This window comes from Tachyglossus aculeatus, chromosome 1 (genome assembly GCF_015852505.1).
Source record: "Tachyglossus aculeatus isolate mTacAcu1 chromosome 1, mTacAcu1.pri, whole genome shotgun sequence".
NCBI lineage: Eukaryota > Metazoa > Chordata > Mammalia > Monotremata > Tachyglossidae > Tachyglossus > Tachyglossus aculeatus.
Genome location: NC_052066.1, coordinates 59914420 through 59934981, shown reverse-complemented (window position 1 = coordinate 59934981; position 20562 = coordinate 59914420). Strand labels below are relative to the sequence as shown.

The window sequence follows — 20562 nt, the reverse complement described above, 5'->3', positions numbered from 1 at the left end:
TAATGGCTTTTGTTAAGCGCTTACTATGTGCCAAGCACTGTTCTAAGCGCTGGGGAGGATACAAGGTAATCAGGTTGTCCCACATGGGGCTCCCAGTCTTAGTCCCCCATCTTACCTCCTTCCCTTCCCCACAGCACCTGTATATATGTATATATGTTTGTACATATTTATTACTCTATTTATTTATTTATTTATCTTGTACATATCTATTCTATTTTATTTTGTTGGTATGTTTGGTTCTGTTCTCTGTCTCCCCCTTTTAGACTGTGAGCCCACTGTTGGGTAGGGACTGTCTCTAGATGTTGCCAATTTGTACTTCCCAAGTGCTTAGTACAGTGCTCTGCACATAGTAAGCGCTCAATAAATACGATTGATTGATTGCTTGATTGATCACCTCGTAACCTCTCCAGCGCTTAGAACAGTGCTTTGCACATAGTAAGCACTTAACAAATACCATTATTATTATTAATTATTATTATTCTCTGTGCCTCAGTTCACTGGGTAGGGACTGTCTCTATATGTTGCCAACTTGTACTTCCCAAGCGCTTAGTACAGTGCTCTGCACATAGTAAGCGCTCAATAAATACGATTGATGATGATGATGATGATGATGCCATTCAATTCCTTCAATCGTAATAATACTAATAATACCGTTGGTGGGTAAGGATCGTCTCTATAAGTTGCCAATTGTGCTTCCCAAGCGCTTAGTAATAATAATAGTAATAGTAATAATAACAATAATAATAATGCCATTCAATTCCTTCAATCGTAATAATACTAATAATACCGTTGGTGGGTAGGGACTGTTTCTGTAGGTTGCCAATTGTGCTTCCCAAGCGCTTAGTATTAATAATAATAATGATGATGCCGTTCAATTCCTTCAATCGTAATACTACTAATAATACCGTTGGTGGGTAGGGACAGTTTCTGCAGGTTGCCAATTGTGCTTCCCAAGCGCTTAGTAATAATAATAATAATAATGCCATTCAATTGCTTCAATCGTAATAATACTAATAATACCGTTGGTGGGTAGGGACCGTTTCTGTAGGTTGCCAATTGTGCTTCCCAAGCGCTTAGTAATAATAATAATAATGATGATGCCATTCAATTCCTTCAATCGTAATAATACTAATAATACCATTGGTGGGTAGGGACCGTTTCTGTAGGTTGCCAATTGTGCTTCCCAAGCGCTTGGTAATAATAATAATAATGATGATGCCATTCAATTCCTTCAATCGTAATAAAACTAATAATACCGTTGGTGGGTAGGGACCGTTTCTGTAGGTTGCCAATTGTGCTTCCCAAGCGCTTAGTAATAATAATAATGATGATGATGCCATTCAATTCCTTCAATCATAATAATACTAATAATACCATTGGTGGGTAGGGACCGTTTCTGGAGGTTGCCAATTGTGCTTCCCAAGCGCTTAGTAATAATAATAATAATGATGATGCCATTCAATTCCTTCAATCGTAATAAAACTAATAATACCGTTGGTGGGTAGGGACCGTTTCTGTAGGTTGCCAATTGTGCTTCCCAAGCGCTTAGTAATAATAATAATAATGATGATGCCATTCAATTCCTTCAATCGTAATAAAACTAATAATACCGTTGGTGGGTAGGGACCATTTCTGTAGGTTGCCAATTGTGCTTCCCAAGCGCTTAATAATAATAATAATAATGATGATGATGGCTTTTCTTAAGCGCTTACTATGTGCCAAGCACTGTTCTAAGCGCTGGGGAGGATACAAGGTAATCAATTTGTCCCACATGGGGCTCCCAGTCTTAGTCCCCATTTTACAGACGAGGTAACTGAGGCCCAGAGAAGTGAAGTGACTTGCTCAAAGTCACAGTGGACAAGTGGCAGAGTCAGGATTAGAACCCATGACCTCTGACTCCCAAGCCTGTGCTCTTTCCACTGAGCCATGCTGCTTCTCTATAATAATGGTGTTTATTAAGCACTTACTATGTGCTAAGCACTGGGGAGGTTACAAGGTGATCAGGTTGTCCCATGGGGGGCTCACAGTCTTAATCCCCATTTTACAGATGAGGGAACTGAGGCACAGAGAAGTGAAGTGACTTGCGCAAAGTCACACAGCTGACAATTTGCAGAGCTGGGATTCGAACCCATGACCTCTGACTCCAAAGCCCGTGCTCTTTTCCACTGAGCCACGCTGCTTCTCAGTGCTCTGCACACAGTAAGCGCTCAATAAATACGACTGAATGAATAATGATGGCATTTGTTCAGAGCTTACTATGTGCCAAGGGCTGGGGTAAATACAAGGCAATCAGGTTGCCCCACGTGGTGCTCACAGTCTTCACCCCCATTTTACAGATGAGGCCCGGAGAATAATAATATTCATTCATTCAATCGTATTTATTGAGCGGTTACTGTGTGCAGAGCACTGGACTAAGTGCTTGGGAAGTACAACTAAGTGCTTGGGAAGTACAATTTGGCAACATATAGAGACCATCCCTACCTAACAGCGGGCTCACACTCTAGAAGGGGGAGACAGACAACAAAGCATATTAACAAATAGAATAAATATATACAAATAAAATACATATTTTCATATGCTCTTTCCACTGAGCCATAATAATGATAATAATGATGGTATTTGTTAAGCACTTACTATGTGCAAAGCACTGTTCTAAGCGCTGGGGAGGTTACAAGGTGATCAGGTTGTCCCGCGGGGGGCTCACAGTTTTAACCCCATTTTACAGATGAGGCGACTGAGGCACAGAGAAGTTAAGTGACTTTTCATTCAATCATATTTATTGTGCACTTACTGTGTGCAGAGCATTGTACTAAGCGCTTGGGAAGTCCAAGTTGGCAACCTATAGAGACGGTCCCTACCCAACAGCAGGCTCACAGTCTAGAAAGGGGAGACAGACAACAAAACATATTAACAAAATAAAATAGAATAGATTTGTACAAATAAAATACATATTTTCATATGCTCTTTCCACTGAGCCATAATAATAATAATAATAATGATGGTATTTGTTAAGCACTTACTATGTGCAAAGCACTGTTCTAAGCGCTGGGGAGGTTACAAGGTGATCAGGTTGTCCCATGGGGGGCTCACAGTTTTAACCCCATTTTACAGATGAGGTAACTGAGGCCCAGAGAAGTTAAGTGACTTGCCCAAAGTCACACAGCTGACAGTTGGCAGAGTCGGGATTTGAACCCATGACCTCTGACTCCAAAGCCCGGGCTCTTTCCACTGAGCCATGCTGCTTCTTCAAAAACTTAATAGAGTGCTGTGAAAGCGCTGGGGGAGATACAAGGCAATCAGGTAGTCCCACGTGGGGCTCACAGTCTTCATCCCCATTTTTATAGATGAGGTAACTGAAGAACAGAGAAGTGAAATGATTTGCCCAGAGTCACACAGCTGACAAGCGGCAGAGCTGGGATTAGAACCCAGGACCTCCGACTCCCAAACCTGGGCTCTTTCCACCGAGCCACGCTGCTTTTCTATTTATGTGTCTCATCGATAATAATGATGGGATTTGTTATCCTGGCTCCCCCACTTGCCTGCTTTGACCTTAGATAAGTCACTTCACTTTTCTGGGCCTCAGTGACCTCATCTGTAAAAGGAGGATTGACACTGTGAGCCCCACGTGGGACAACCTGATTGCCTCATATCTACCCCAGTGCTTAGCAAATAAGCGCTTAACAAATACCATTATTATTATTATTAAAACAGTGCCTGGCACATAGTAAGTGCTTAACAAATACCATCATTTTATTATTATCATTAAGCGCTTACTATGTGCCAGGCACTGTACTAAGTACTTGGGAGAGGACAATGCAACAATAAACAGATGCATTCCCCGCCCCCAACGAGCTACCTCGGGGAGACTCGTCCCCCTCTCCGACTGTAAGCCTGTTGTGAGCAGGGAATGTGTCCGTTATAATAATAATAATAATAATAATAATAATAATAATAATAATAATAGTATTTGTTAAGCGCCTACTATGTGCCAAGCACTGGGGTAGATAAAAGGTATTCAGGTTGTCCCACGTGGGGCTCACAGTCTTAATCCCCATTTTACAGATGAGGGAACTGAGGCGTAGAGAAGTGAAGTGACTTTTCCAAGGTCACACAGCAGACGAGTGGCGGAGGCACTTAATGTTGAGGGTGACAGACCTTTCTTTAGACGCCCCAGCAGCAAAACTGGATTGGAGAGGCCTCTGTTTTTTCTGGGTGCCATCAGCATTCGGGGTGGTTGCTGCCACCTTTATTTAGAGCAGGAATATGGATGCCCTTAATTAGTAGTTGCAGTATTGTAGTCACCATGTATATCTAGCTTGATGTGGGTAGGTAATTATCTGAGGCTATTTTAAATCGATACCTTGCCTTACGTTTAAGCATGCATTTGTTTGTTTACACATGCTAGCTTATGCTAAGCAAAGTTGCTGTCATTATCAACACTACCAGTTCAAACCGTTATGTACAGGATGGGAATGTTTTTGCAAAATGCAATATACTGAAGCATCCATGCTTTCTTTTTTCCTTGAATTTATGAAGAAAGCTGTTGGTAAGGAAACATACAAATTAATCTAGTGGTTGGTGTAATAGGGCCTTGGGATGCCAGTTGATCAGTGCTGTAAACTTGTGAGCAGGGAATGTGTTATATTGTTATAGTGTACTCTCCCTAGAGCTTAGTACAGTGCTCTGCACACAGTAAGCTCTAAATAAATACGATGGATTGGGTTCTTATAATGTGCAGAGCACTATACTAAGCGATTGGGAGCACCCAGTATATAGCAGACAGGTTCCTTACTCACAAGGAGGCTTCAAGGAAGAGGAGTGAAAACCATTCCATCTTTGCACCCAGTAGGTCGACAATTATTATTGACTTTCATTCATTCATTCAGTTGTATTTATTGAGCGCTTACTGTGTTCAGAGCATTGTACTAAGCGCTTGCAAAGTACAATTCAACAACATAGTGACGGTCCCTCCCCAACAACAGGCTCACAGTCCAGAAGGGGGAGACAGACAACAAAACAAGTAGACAGGTGTCAATGCCATCAGAATAAATAGAATAATAACTATATACACATCATTAATAGAGTAATTAATATGTGCAAATATACACAAGTCATGTGTGGTGGGGAAGGGAGTAGAGCAGAGGGAGGGAGTAGGGGTGATGGGGAGGGGAGGAGGAGGAGCAGAGGAAAAGGGGGGCTCAGTCTGGGAAGGCCTGGAGGAGGTGGACTCTCAGTAGGGCTTTGAAGGGGGGAAGATTTGGGGATGGGGTTATTGGTTTACTTTTAAACCTTTGTACAGAGAGCCTGCCTGATTATTATTCTTTAGAAACTTGTTTTCAGCTGTTATTCTCCTTTAGTATTTGTGATCCTATACTAGGTCCAAAGAAAGGCCTAGTAATGCAATAATGTCACTCATTTTTATCCTCCTAATATGAAGCGTAAGCATCAATGTAGCAAAATTAATTAGGAAACCTTAACTCTTAATTTCTTTTGCACATAGTTCTATGTGAGGGGACACTCTGCTTGGACAGACTGTAAGCTCGTTGTGGGCAGGGAATGTTTGTTATATTGTACTCACCCTAGCCCTTAGTACAGTGCTCTGCATACAGTAAACGCTCAATAAATACAATTAATTGACACTTAAAAAGCATTAAAACAAATTGGGGCCACTCCAGCCCCAAGTCTCAAAAACCTTTGGTAGTCTTAGACATTTACTTTATTATTGTGCTAATATTATGTCTCTTTTGATTCACGGTGTTTTTGCGTGGCTGTAAGACAAGGTAGAGGCCTAATAGGACTGCTACTTAAGGCAGTCAGTCGATGGTATTTACCGAGCACTTTCTGTTTCATAGTAGTGTACTAAGCACTTGGGAGAGTACACTATAACAGACACATTCCCTCCCCACAACGAGTTTACAGTCTAGTGGGGGAGAAGACTTTAACATAAATTACAGATATGTATGTAAGTGCTGTGGGCCTGGAAAGAGGGATTGAATAAAGGGAGCAAGTCAGGTGATGCAGAAGGGAGTAGAAGAAAAGGAAAAGAGGGCCTCTTGGAGTTGTGCGTTCAATAAGGCTTTGAAAGTGGGGAAGAGTCACTGTCGGATATATTTCAGGCCAAAGGCAGCAAGTGAGCAAGAGGTCGACCACGACATAGACGAGATTGAGGTACAGTAAGAAGATTGGCATTAGTGAAGTTTGCGGTCTGTGTTGCAGTAGGAGAGTAGCGAGGTGAGATGGGAGTGGGCAAGGTGATGGACCGCTTTAGAGCATATGGTAAGGAGTTTCTGTTTGTGGAGATGGATGGACAATCACTGGAGGTTATTGAGGAGTGGGGAAACATGGCCTTGAACGTTTTTGCAAGAGAATTGATCCGGGCAGCAGAGTGAAGTGCTCAGCACACAGTAGATGCTCAACAAATACAACTGACTGAATGAATGAAGTATGGACTGGAGTGGGGAGAGACAGGAGGCAGGGAGCACAGCAAGGAGGCTTGATAGAGTAATCAAGGTTGGATAGGATGAGTGCTTGGATTAATGTGGTAAAGCAGGTTGATAATAGGGAAAAGGATGCTATTTAGTGCCCTCCTATCGTAAAAGCCCTTCTGAAATCACGTCTCCAGGAAGGTGTCCCAAATTAATTTCTCTTCTGCCAAGCTTATGTCCCCTGTGTCCTACCATTTCAGCACTTCTCTGTGAACTATTCACTTTACATATGTCATTGTAGGCAGAGAACGTTCTATCAACGCTGATGTATCGTACTTTCCCAAGCGCTTAGTAGTCAGTGCATAGAACACGGCTTGGCACTTAGTAAGTGTGTAACAAATACCATGATGATTAATATTATTACAGTGCTTGGCAACCGGTAAGTGCTCAAAAGTGCTTAATACTAACTCATACATTTCCACTCAACTTTTCTCCTATGTAAATAATTTTGGTATCTGTCTTCCTCCACTCGTTCAGGGCGGGGGGTTTTCCATCTAAATCTAGGATAGTTGCCCAAGTGCTTGGTAAAGTGCTCTGAATCCAGGCCTCATGTACTATTGATTGATTTAGGTCGTGTGCTTTCGTCTTGAAAAATCAATCAGTAGTATTTGAGTTCTTGGTCTATGCAGAGCACTGAGTAAATTGCCCCCCACCCCCCAAAAGTAAGCACTCAGTGCATATCACTGATGATGCAGAGCACTTAGGAGAGTGTAATAGGGTAAACGGGCATTAACCCTGCACCCAGAGGAGTTTGCAGTCTAATGGGGAGACTGATGTTAAATTACAGGCAAAGGGGTAGCCACAGATTATAAGGATAGATACATAAGTGCTATGGAGGTGGGGTGCATTCCTAAGTGTTTAGCGGGTACAGACTCAGTGCATAAGTACTGCAGGAGCGAGGCAAAATAATAATAATGATGGTGTTTTTTAAGCGCTTATTATGGGCCAAACACTGTTCGAAGCACTGGGGTAGATACAAGGTAATGAGGTTGGACACGGTTCCTGTCCCGCATGGGCTCACAGTCTTAATCCCTATTTACAGAGGAGATACCTGAGGTGCAGAGAAGTGAAGTGACTTGCCCAAGGTCAAACAGTTGAGCCGGGACTAGAAGCCAGGTCCTTTGACTTCCATGCCCATGCTCTATTCAGTAGGCCACGCTGCTTCTCACAATAATAATAATGTTACTTGTAAAGCACTTACTATGTGCCAAGCAATGATGTTCTAAGCCCTGGAGCAGGTACAAGGTAATCAGGTTGGACACAGTCCCTATCCCCCAGGGTGCTTACACTCTTAATATCCATTTTCCTGATGAGGTAACTGAGGCCCAGACAAGTTAAGTGACTTGCCCAAGACCACACATCAGACAAGTGGTGAAGTCCGGATTAGAACTCGGGGCCTTCTGACTCCCAAGCCCTTGCTCTATCCGCTAGATTGTGCTGCAGAATGGGATTTGGTGGTGAGAGAATCACTAGGGAAGACTTCCGGGAGGGACTCTGACCGTTTTAACTGTGCTTTGAAGATGGGGAGAGCAGTGAACTGTTGGAAGTAAGAGCTTCCAAGGGGGTGGTGTTAACATGAGGTTGATGGTGAAAAAGAGGAGAGCGAGGGTAGTGAGTAGGTCGTTATTAGAAGAGTGAAGTTTGCAGGTTGGGTGCTCTCCATCACCTCGCCCCCTCCTACCTCACCTCCCTTCTCTCCTTCTACAGCCCAGCCCGCACCCTCTTCTCCTCTTCCACTAATCTCCTCACCGTGCCTCGTTCTCGCCTGTCCCGCCGTCGACCCCCAGCCTACATCCTCCCCCTGGCCTGGAATGCCCTCCCTCCACACATCCGCCAAGCTAGCTCTTCCTCCCTTCAAAGCCCTACTGAGAGCTCACCTCCTCCAGGAGGTCTTCCCAGCCTGAGCCCCCTTTTTCCTCTCCTCCCCATCCCCCCCGCTCTACCTCCCTCCCCTCCCCACAGCACCTATGTATATGTTTGTACAGATTTATTACTCTATTTTACTTGTACATACTTACTATTCTATTTATTTTGTTAATGATGTGCATGTAGCTTTAATTCTATTTGTTCTGATGAGTTGACATCTGTCCACATGTTTCGTTTTGTTGTCCGTCTCCCCCTTCTAGACTGAGCCTGTTGTTGGGTAAGGACCATCTCTATATGTCGCCAGCTTGTACTTCCCAAATGCTTAGTACAGTGCTCTGCACACAGTAAATGCGCAATAAATATGAATGAATGAATGAATGAGTGAGAGTGGAGTGAGGATAGATACATGGTGGGAGAGAGCTGATTTAATGGCCTTCAAGTCCTCCATTATTTATATTAATGCCTGTTTCTCCCTCTAGACTGTAAACTCACTGTGGGCAGGGATTGTGTCTGTTTATTGTTATATTTAGAGAAGCATATTAGAGAAGCATTTAGAGAAGTATATTGTTATATAGAGAAGCAGCATGGCTCAGTGGAAAGAGCATGGGCTTTGGAGTCAGAGGTCATGGGTTCAAATTCCGGCTCCGCCACTTGTCAGCTGTGTGACTTTGGGCAAGTCACTTAACTTCTCTGGGCCTCAGTTACCTCATCTGTAAAATGGGGATTAAGACTGTGAGCCCCACGTGGGATGACCTGATCACCTTGTACCCTCCCCAGCGCTTAGAACAGTGCTTTGCACCTAGTAAGGGCTTAATAAATGCCATTATTATTATTATTACTATTATTATTATTATATTTGTACTCTCCCAAGTGCTCTGCACACAGTAAGTGCTCAATAAATACAACTGAATGAATGAAAACCAACAGTGAGGGGTTTCTGCTTGCTGCAGATGAGTAACCGTTGGAGGTATTTGAGTCAAAGACGTGCAGAATGAGGAAGAAAATTGCACAATATCATGACTAGAGTAATATTGTGACACCTGGGGTTGTGAAGTCTAATGATTATTTTATCATGAAAATGGACTTTTATTTGTTAATGCTTAAATATATTTTTAATTCAAATTTTATTACTGCAGCTAACAGAAGTCTAAACACAATCAGATATGGCGGACAACAGTGATTTAATATCCACTGCTGGAAGGAGTTTTTTGGCAGACACATCCATTTTTGATTCCAGAATTACAGAAACTACTAAGGAAAACTCGTTTATTGGACCTGCCTTAGGTGTTGAAGGTAATTGTAGCACTTGTTCAACTGTTGATGCTTTAAAAGTGAAAATAACAATAATAATACTTATGGTATTTGTTAAGCACTTTCTATGTGCCAAGCACTGTTCTAAGCACTGGGGTATATACAAGGTAAATCAGGTTGGCTACAGTCCTTGTCTCACATGAGACATATATATGTATATATGTTTGTACATATTTATTACTCTATTTATCTTACTTGTACATACCTATTCTATTTATTTTATTTTGTTAGTATGTTTGGTTTTGTTCTCTGTCTCCCCCTTCTAGACTGTGAGCCCGCTGTTGGGTAGGGACTGGCTCTATGTGTTGCCGACTTGTACTTCCCAAGCGCTTAGTACAGTGCTCTGCACACAGTAAGCGCTCAATAAATACGATTGATTGATGAGACTCACACTCGTAATCCCTATTTTACAGATGAGGTAACTGAGGCACAGAGAAGTTAAGTAACTAGCCCTAGGTCACACAGCAGACAAATGGCGGAGCTGGATTAGAACCCATGACCTTCCGACTCCTGGTCCCGTGACTCTTGCCACTTGACCATGCTGCTTAGTTCTTTTAAAGGCAGGATCGTACGCATAATCTTTACCAAACATCTTGAGTTTTGTACTTGACAAATGATGGGCACACCAAATAGGGAGATGAATTAATTGGTAGTAGCCTACTGAGTGCAAAATAGTCATATTTACTGAGCTTCTACGTGTGCAGAGCACTGTATTAAGAACTTTGGAGAATACTATATATCAATACACAGACACTTTCCCTGCCCACAGTGAGCTTACAGTCTAGTCTAAAACTGCACTGTCCATGGGAAAGTATAACAGAAGCAAGAAAAACATTCTCTGCCTTCAGGTTGCTTACAACTTTATGGGGGAGACAGAACATTAATAATTTCTAGATTGTAAGCCCGTTGTTGGTTAGGGATTATCCCTATTTGTTGCCGAATTGTACTTTCCAAGTGCTTAGTACAGTGCTCTGCACACAGTAAGCGCTCAATAAATACGACTGGATGAATGAAAGAAATAGTGGCAGGAAGAGGGAGAGCTGGGCTTTAACGAAGCCAGTGGGCTAGTGGGAAGAACAAGTTCCCACCTCTGCCACCTGCCTGCTGTGTGGCCATGGGGAAATCTCTGTGCCTCAGTTTCCTCATCTGTAAAGTGAAAATATTTGTTCTCCTTCTTACTTCAATCAATCAATCAATCAATCGTATTTATTGAGCGCTTACTATGTGCAGAGCACTGTACTAAGCGCTTGGGAAGTACAAATTGGCAACACATAGAGACAGTCCCTACCCAACAGTGGGCTCACAGTCTAAAAGGGGGAGACAGAGAACAGAACCAAACATACCAACAAAATAAAATAAATAGGATAGAAATGTACAAGTAAAATAAATAAATAAATAAATAGAGTAATAAATATGTACAACCATATATACATATATACAGGTGCTGTGGGGAAGGGAAGGAGGTAAGATGGGGGGATGGAGAGGGGGACGAGGGGGAGACTTACTTGAGACTGAACTCCATGGGAATTGGGACAAATTTTTTGTTCCTACACCAGTATTTAGTACAGTGCTCGCCGTATGGTTAGCTCTTAACAAATAACCCAAATAGCTAAACGTGTTAATTTGCAACACTTTTAATTTCATGCATGTAATGGTACGCCAATCCGGAAAGAGTTCCTGGAGGAGGTGGGATATTAGAAGGACTTTGGAATTAGGAAAAACTGTAGTCAGGCAGATTTGGAGGTGAAAGGTGTTCCGGGCTGGAGAATGGTATGACCAAAGGGTCATTTTAAGGGACAGAAAATGATGAAAAGATTCACTTGGGGTTATTTCTTGAGCTTAATGCAGCTGTTTGAGGCGGGTAGAATATGGACTGCTGTGTGACAGGAGTTGGGAGGAAGGAAATGGGGGCTAACCTAACCACTTTTCTGTGGTGCATTGCAAGTGCAATTCTAGATTGGGTAACTTGAAGTGATGACTTAGTGAGTCACTCCATTTGATCTTAAAAATGCCCCTAAGAGTAAGGAGAAAATACATGAAAATAGCCTCTCATTCCCATGTTTCTAAACTAACATGCTATCAGCCGTTGGCCTCTCTACAGTAAAATAACAGATTTTTCATCACCATATCTCAGCTGCGTAAGGACCGTCTCTATATGTTGCCGACTTGTACTTCCAAAGCGCTTAGTACAGTGCTCTGCACACAGTAAGCGCTCAATAAATACCATTGAATGAATGAATGAATGTTGCCGACTTGTACTTCCCAAGCGCTTAGTACAGTGCTCTGCACACAGTAAGCGCTCAATAAATACCATTGAATGAATGAATTCAGGACATTCATTTCATGAATGCTTCTACCTCCAGGGGCATCAGTAGCAGAGGTATCAACAGGTGACACATTTAACATTTTTTTTTAATAATGGAAGTAATGGATTTGGATCCATCAGTGATATTCAATTAATGGACTTATTGAGTGCTTACTGAGTGCAGACGACTGTACTAAGGACCCGGGAGAGTAGAATATAGTGGTGATTTCTGACCGCAAGATGTTAAAACAGCTCCTGCATTAAATCAGTGGTATGTATTGAAGCACTTACTGTGTGCAGAGCACTGTATTAAGGCTTTGGAGCACGCAATGGTTGGTAAACATGATCCCTGCCCACAAGGAGCTTACATTTTAAGCCAGCCAAACAAAACGGATTCTACTGAACTTTGTGCAGTTTTTCCCCAGCTGTAAATTTGACTTAAAAGCCTTTTACAATTTATAAAGTCTTTTGTTTTTACTCAGCTATATTCATTCATTCATTCAATCAGTCATATTTATTGAGCACTTACTGTGTGCAGAGCACTGTACTAAGCTCTTGGAAAGTACAATTCAGCAATAGAGACAATTCCTGCCCACACCTGGCTTATAGTTTAGAAGTGGGGAGACAGACATTGTCAACAGGCATCAATATAAATAAATAGAATTATAGATATATACACATCAAAACAAGTAAACAGGCTTCAACATAAATGGAATTAAAGATATATACATAGGTGCTGTGGGGCCCGGGGGAGGGCAAAGGGAGTGAACCGAGGTGATGCAGAAGGGAGGGGGAGCTGAGTAAAAGGGGGGGCTTAGTCTGGGAAGGCCTCTTGGAGGAGGTGAGCCTTCAGTAGGACTTTGAAGGGGGGAAGAGTGATTGGTCGATTTGAGGAGGGAGATTGTTCCAGGCCAGAGGTAGGACATGGGCCAGGGGTCGACGGCAGGACAGGTGAGAACGAGTCACAGTGAGATTAGCACCAGAAGAGCAGAGTGTGCGGGCTGGGCTGTAGAAGGAGAGATGGGAGGTGAGGTAGGAGGGGGCAAGGTATTGGAGAGCTTTAAAGCCAGTAGTGAGGAGTTTTTGCTTCATGCGAAGGTTGATAGGCAACCACTGGAGATTTTTGAGGAGGAGCGTGAAATGCCCAGAACGTTTCTGTAGAAAGATAGTCCGGGTAGTCCGGGCAGCGGAGTGATGTTTGGACTGAAGTGGGGAGAGGCAGGAGGTTGGGAGGTCAGAAAGGAGGCTGATCCAGTCGGGATAGGATGATTAATTATTACTAACGTAGTAGTGCATCTTGGCGATGTTGTGAAGGTGAGACCGGCAGGATTTGGTGACAGATTGGATATGATGGATGAATGAGAGAGCGGAATCAAGGATGACACTAAGGTTGTGGGCTTGTGAGATGGGAAGGGTGGTTGTGCCGTCCAAAGTGATGGGAAAGTTTGGGAGAGGACAGGGTTTGGGAGGGAAGATAAGGAGCTCTGTCTTCTACATGTTGAGTTTGAGGTGGCGAGAGGACATCCAAATAAAGACATCCTGAAGTCAGGAGGAGATGCGAGCCTGGAGGGAGGAAGAGTGACCGGGGAGGAGATCTAGATTTGAGTGTCGTCCGTGTAGAGATGATAGTTGAAGCTGTAGGAGCAAATGAGTTCTCCCAGGGAGTAAGTTTAGAAGGAGAATAGAAGGGGACCAAGAACTGACCTTTGAGGGATTTGTAAAGCTAGGGGATGGGAGGGGGAGGAGGAGCCCACGAAGGAAACTGAGAATGAACAGCCAGAGAGATAAGAGGAGAACCAGGAGAGGATGGAGTCAGTGAAGCCAAGGTTGGATAACGTATTGAGAACTGCACTCCTTGGCATAACCTGTTCATAAACTTCTAGACTATCTAGCCTGATATTGGGTACGGATTGTCTCTGTTGCTGAATTGTACTTTCCAAGCGCTTAGTACAATGTTCTGCACACAATAAGCGCTCAATAAATACGATTGAATGAATAAACTCAGAAGAGCTTAGTTGCTTTTACTTTATTAATAGTGTTAATTGTTGCTCCCCTTTCCCCCCCAGTACAAAGATTTTTGTCATTCAATTTTGGAAATGCCTTAAATCACTTTTAAACTTTTCAGAAGAAATGCCACAGATTGAAGCCAGGGTGATTCTGGTCCAAGAAGCTGGAAAGCAAGAAGAACTTATAAAAGCCTTGAAGGTATGCAATGTAATGTGACCTCCATTTTTGGCAATCACTGTGCTAAATAGTTTTGAGTGCTTTTAATCTCATACCCGAGTCTCTCTTCCACAGACCGTTAGAATAATGGAAGTCCCAGTTATAAAGATAAAAGAAAGTTGTCCTGGAAAATCGGATGAAAAATTAGTAAAAAGTATTATTAATATGGTACGTCAAGCATCTGATTGCATGTGGCATGCTGCACTTCCCTTGATTGCACTCTCTAATTTCTATTTATTACAATTAGATCTAATAGAGGCACAAAAGGTGCATATAGATGCATTTTAAAGTTTGCTGAGTAGAAAGTGTGCAGTGCATACTTTTTTATCCACTTTGGTGACTGGCTGCTTCTGAAGACTTAAATGACAGTTTCTCATATAACATTTAAGGAGGCAGTTGAAGTAATTTGATATCCTTAATTTTGGCTGTTCTAATAGTACATTTCAGTATCATAGTTCTCACTGAACTAGCATATCCAACATGTATTTTGATTTATAACTAAAACTTTTAATCTTCACTGTAAAAGTAAATAACAACTTTTAAGTTGCCTGTTCTTCCTTTTTTTAAATTGATGGCTGTAAATTGTGTAGTGATGAATTGGACAGATTGATATTTTTGAGGTTGTTGTACATGTACCCCACAATGCCTTTTTTGTCCTTCATAATGTAAAATGATTAAAAAGCACCTAATCAATGCTCTCCTTATTAATATTAAGTATTATATGTATTTTACTTGTACTTCAGGAAAGAAGTTGAATTGAGCTATTTATATAAGACTGCTATTGGGAAGAGCTAATTGTATTGTCATTTTTCTTTCAGAGGCTATAGAGGAATATATTACCTCTTAAAAGTTATCACACTCATAAAACTTGACACAGGATTGTTCAAAACTTCTGAGTTATAACTATTGGCTTTAAAATAGTTCATTTAAAATAGTTTAAAACCTTTCTAAATAACATTATTCCAAATTGGATCAGCGGTAATCTTCTTGACTGTATTTTTGGTCATTAATTTGATTCCTGAAGTGCAAGAAGTAAGACTAAATTTGTCTAATGAGGTGATCTTGAAGTGTAGTTTCTCAAAAAGAAGCTAATGAGATTTACCAGAGTGAAGCTGTAAAATGTAGTGCTGGTATTACGGAATACTGTAAAATTGAATTATTAAGCATTTTCATTAATTTGAGACACTTTCTGTACTCTATTGACTATGGTATGATTACTGACTTATTCCTTTCATAAAAATCAAGGAAATTAAAATGCCCTTTATAAAGGCGGAATCAGTAAAGGAGCTTGAAGATGCTGATTCTCCAGAATTTGAGAATATATTTGTGGTCAAAGATTTCCAGGATTCTTTCTTTAATGACTTGTACAAAGCTGACTGTAGAGTTCTTGGACCACCAATCATACTGAACTGTGCACAAAAAGGAGAGGTAAGGAATAATTTTCATTTCAAGAATTTAATATTGCCAGAACTTTTTGGTCTCAACTCCAGTAGCTTTGAGCCACAGTCAAAGAGAAAAGGTCTCCCTTCTCCCATCCTTACTTCACTATATTGCCTGATCCAGTTTTCTAAAACATCATTCTGCACATATTTCCCTTGCTTTAAAGTATTCAATCATTCACTCTCCTCGCACTGCATCCTGATTCATACTCTTGGTCAACCTCAAAGTAATTTAATATCTCTCCTTCTCCCTTTTGTTTGTGGCCTTCCTTGCTTGAATTCTCTCCCCCTATTCATTCAATTGTATTTATTGAGCGCTTACTGTGTGCAAAGCACTGTACTAAGCGCTTATAATGATGGCATTTATTAAGTGCTTACTATGTGCAAAGCACTGTTCTAAGCACTGGGGAGGGTACAGGGTGATTAGGTTGTCCCACGTGGGGCTCACAGTCTTAATCCCCATTTTACAGATGAAGTAACTGAAGCACAGAGAAGTTAAGTGACTTACCCAAATTCATACAGCTGACTAGTGACGGAGCTGGGATTTGAATCCATGACCTCTGACTCCAAAGCCCATGCTCTTTCCACTGAGCCGCGCTGCTCCCCATGCATCTAACAGACCACAGCTCTCTCTATCTTCAAATCCCTTTTCAAATCACATCTCCAGAAGGCCTTTCCAATTATTTTCTCTTTTTCCCGGTTTAAATCTTCCCCTTTCCTGCAATTGGCACTTCAGTACTTCTGTACCACCCATACATGTGTATACTTGCACTGCACACAGTAGGCACTCAATAAATACAATTGAATGAACGAACTCCCAAAGCATGTGTTATGTACATGTGTTTCTTACTCTTAAGTTTTTCCTCTTACCTGTAAATTGTCTGTCTTTCATCCTTTCCCTGCATCCAGATTGTAGACTACCTTTAGAGCAGGGATCATTCATTCATTCAATTGCATTTATTGAGTGCTTACTGTGTGCAGAGCACTGTACTAAGCGCTTGGGAAGTACAAGTTGGCAACATATAGAGACGGTCCCTACCCAACAGTGGGCTCACAGTCTAGAAGGGGGAGACAGAACAAAACAAATAGGTGTCAAATCTGTCGGAATAAATAGAATTATAGCTATATGCACATCATTAATAAAGTAGAGTAGTAAATATGTAGAAGTAAAATAAAGTAATAAATATGAACAAATATATTCAAGTGCTGTGGAGAGGGGAAGGGGGTAGGGCAGAGGGAAGGGGGGGCGATGGGGAGGGGAGGAGGAGATGAAAAAGGGGGCTCAGTCTGGGAAGGCCTCCTGGAGAGGGTGAGCTCTCATCATCTTTACTAACTCTATTGTACTTTCTCCAGCACCAATGCTCTGAAACACAATTGGTGGTCAGTAAGTACTATTGATTGATTGATTGACTGAATGATTGACTGAAATAGATCTAAACTGTCCAATGACCATGGCACTATGTCTTGAACAAACCGAACTGAGAGTGTCCTTTCAACTTTTCTAGCATTCCACAGAAAAGGTGAAATATATATTAAAGGACATCAATCTGCAACGGAAAAAAAGATGCTTTAATTAGGTTAAGGCATTTTAGTTTTATAATTTCTTCAACTTTTTGTGAAATTTTTCCTTAGCATCTTGTTCATTCCGATCTCTTGGCAAGTAGAGTTGCTAGGTAATTCAAAAGAATAGATACTTCTTAAGTGCTTTGCACATGGTAAGTGCTTAATAAATGCCATCATTATTATTATCATAAAAAGAAACCTAAATATTCATTCATTCAATCGTATTTATTGAGCACTTACTGTGTGCAGAGCACTGTCTTCTCTAAGGGTAGACTTTTGTAATTCCCCAATTTTATATTGCGGTTTTCTGTATGCAGAGTACTGTATTAAGTGATTGGGAGAGTACAATACAACAGAGTTGGTAGACACGTTTCCTGCCCACAACGAGTGTACAGGCTTCAGTCTCATGCCAACCCCTTGCTCCCATCCTCCCTCTGGCCTGGAACTGCCTCCCTCTTTGTATTGAACAGACCATCACTCTCCCCACCTTCAAAACTTCATTAAAATGACATCACCAAGAGGCCTTCCCTGATTAAGCCTCATTTCCTCTACTCTCTCTCTCTTCTGCATCCCCCTTGCACCTGGATTTGCACCCTTTATTCACCCCTCCCTATTTCCCGCAGCACTTATTTTCATATCTGTAATTTATTTATATTAATGACTGTCTCCCCCTCTAGTCTGGAAACACTGTGGGCAGGGGACATGTCTGCCCAATCTGTTATCTTATACTCTCCCAATTGCTTAGTATAGTGCTCTTCACACCGTGAGCTGTCAATAAATACAATTGATTGTTCAGAGCAATAGCAGCATGGCTCAGTGGAAAGAGCCCGGGCTTGGGAGTCAGAGGTCATGGGTTCAAATCCCGGCTCCACAACTTGTCACCTCCCCGCAGCACCTGTGTGTATATATATATATATATATATATATATATATATATATATATATATATATGTTTGTACATATTTATTACTCTATTTTACTTGTACAAATTTATTCTATTTTATTTTGTCAATGTTTTGTTGTCTGTCTCCCCCTTCTAGACTGTGAGCCCACTGTTGGGTAGGGACTGTCTCTATATGTTGCCAACTTGTACTTCCCAAGTGCTTAGTACAGTGCTCTGCACACAGTAAGCGCTCAGTAAATACTATTGATTGATTGATTGTCAACAGTGTGATTGTGGGCGAGTCACTTAACTTCTCTGTGCCTTAGTTACCTCATCTGTAAAATGGGGATTAATACTGTGAGCCTCACCTGGGACAACCTGATCACCTGATCCTTCCCAGTGCTTAGAACAGTGCTTGGTGTATAGTAAGTGCTTAACAAATGCTATTATTATTATTATCATTATTATTACAAAATGAGGAAGAATTCATTTGCCCAGAGTTTTCAGTGTATTGAGAATTGACGAACAAGAACTGTATGTGTCGGGGTCTTCGAGTTGAGACCATAAATGTTAGAATAAATTATAAAACCAGGATAATGTGGACTTTACTTGAGAAGGATTCCTTAAGAGAGTATGTTTTTTAGCAGTCCTTTGAAGGAGAAAGGGCTATGTTTTGATAAAGTAGAGGAGAGAAGGTACACCCAGAGAGGGGTAAAGATCTATAATTCTATGTATTTATATTGATGCTTGTTTACTTGTTTTCATTCATTCAATCGTATTTATTGAGTGCTTACTGTGTGCACAGCACTGTACTAAGCGCTTGGGAAGTACAAATTGGCAACATACAGAGATGGTCCCTTCCCAACAACGGACTCAGTCTGTTGTCACAGACAGACAACAAAACAAAATAAGTAGGCAGGTGTCAATACCAACAGAATAAATAAATAGAATTATAGCTATATACATATCATTAATAAAAAAGAGTAATCAATATGTACAAATATACACAAGTACTAAAGGGAGGGGAAGGGGGTAGGGCAGAGGAAGGGAGGAGGAGCAGAGGAACGGGGGGCTTAGTCTGGGAAGGCCTCCTGGTGGAGGTGAGCCCTCAGTAGGGCTTTGAAGGGAGGAAGAGAGCTAGTTTGGCAAATGTGAGGAGGGGGGGCATTCCAGGCCAGGGATAGGACGTGGGCCAGGGGCCAGTGGTGGGACAGGCAAAAACAAGGTCCAGTGAGGTTAGCGGCAGAGGAGCGGAGTGTGCGTGCTGGGCTGTAGAAGAGAGAAGGGAGGTGAGGTAGGAGTGGGTGAGGTGATGGAGAGCTTTGAAGCCTATAGTGAGGAGTTTTTGCTTCATGCGAAGGTTGATGGGCAACCATTGGAGATTTTTGAGGAGGGGGAATGACATACCCAGAGTGTTTCTGTAAAAAGATAATCCGGGCAGCAGAGTGAAGTATAGACTGAAGTGGGGAGAGACAGGAGGATGGGAGATCAGAAAGGAGGCCGATGCAGTAATCCCGTCGGGATAGGATGAGAGATTGAACCAACAAGGTAGAGGTTTGGATGGAGAGGAAAGGGCAGATCTTGGCGATGTTGTGAAGGTGAGACCGGCAGGTTTTGGTGACGGATTGGATGTGTGGGGTGAATGAGAGAGTGGAGTCAAGGATGACACCAAAGTTGCGGACTTGTGAGATGGGAAGGATTGTAGTGCTGTCTGCAGTGATGGGAAAGTCAGGGAGAGGACAGGGATTGGAAGGGAAGATAAGGAGCTCAGTCTTGGACATGTTAAGCTTTAGGTGGCAGGTGGACATCCAGGTGATGTCCTGAAGGCAAGAGGAGAATGAGCCTGGAGGGAGGGAGAGAGAACATGAAAGGAGTTGTAGATTGTTTTGATGTCTGTCTCCTCCCTTCTAGACTGTGAGCCTGTTGTGGACAGGGATTGGCTCTATTGCTGAATTGTACTTTCCAAGCACTTAGTATAGTGCTCTGCATACATTAAGAACTCTATATAGTTGAATGAATACATGCTTTTGTAACTTGAAGCTCTTGGTAAAAAATTTTAATATGACACAGTGGTGCCAGGCAGCCAGAATAAACTTGATAAACATGCTTCTTGCTGCCGTTTTTTAGTTGCTTGGGGTTGAGAGAGGTTGTATTATTTATTCAATATTAACTTTACCACTTTCATTATTACTAAGGCACTATACTGAGTTGTGTGGCAAGACATTAGACTCCCAAAGATTTCTTGTATTGAATTTGGAACTTGCTTTGCAGTATGCCCCTGAACTTGGGCTGAAATTACAGACAATGTTACGTTGGGAATTGTCCAAGGTGGAAATGGGATTAGGGATTAGCTCTGTTTGCTGAATTGTATTTTCCAAGTGCTTAGTACAGTGCCCTGCACAGAGTAAACACTCAATAAATACGATTGAATGAATGAATGAATTAATTAATCAAAAGCTCCCACCAGGACCCTGTGGATAGGTCTGT

The 20562-nt window shown here is 41.9% G+C and overlaps 1 protein-coding gene across 6 annotated transcripts in view; it reads left to right on the top strand.

Moving 5' to 3' along the window:
* ECT2 (epithelial cell transforming 2) overlaps positions 1-20562 on the top strand; it is a 74472-nt gene that overhangs the window by 2686 nt on the left and 51224 nt on the right. For 2 of the 6 annotated variants that reach the window (XM_038743274.1, XM_038743271.1), the window contains exons 2-5: positions 9488-9644; positions 14093-14172; positions 14266-14358; positions 15436-15618. In XM_038743274.1, the coding sequence (XP_038599202.1) occupies positions 9515-9644; positions 14093-14172; positions 14266-14358; positions 15436-15618 (486 nt within the window). In that variant the 5' untranslated portion in view covers positions 9488-9514. The remainder of the gene's footprint in view (positions 1-9487; positions 9645-14092; positions 14173-14265; positions 14359-15435; positions 15619-20562) is intronic. The other 4 variants (XM_038743275.1, XM_038743273.1, XM_038743272.1 and 1 more) reach the window with 3 other exon arrangements.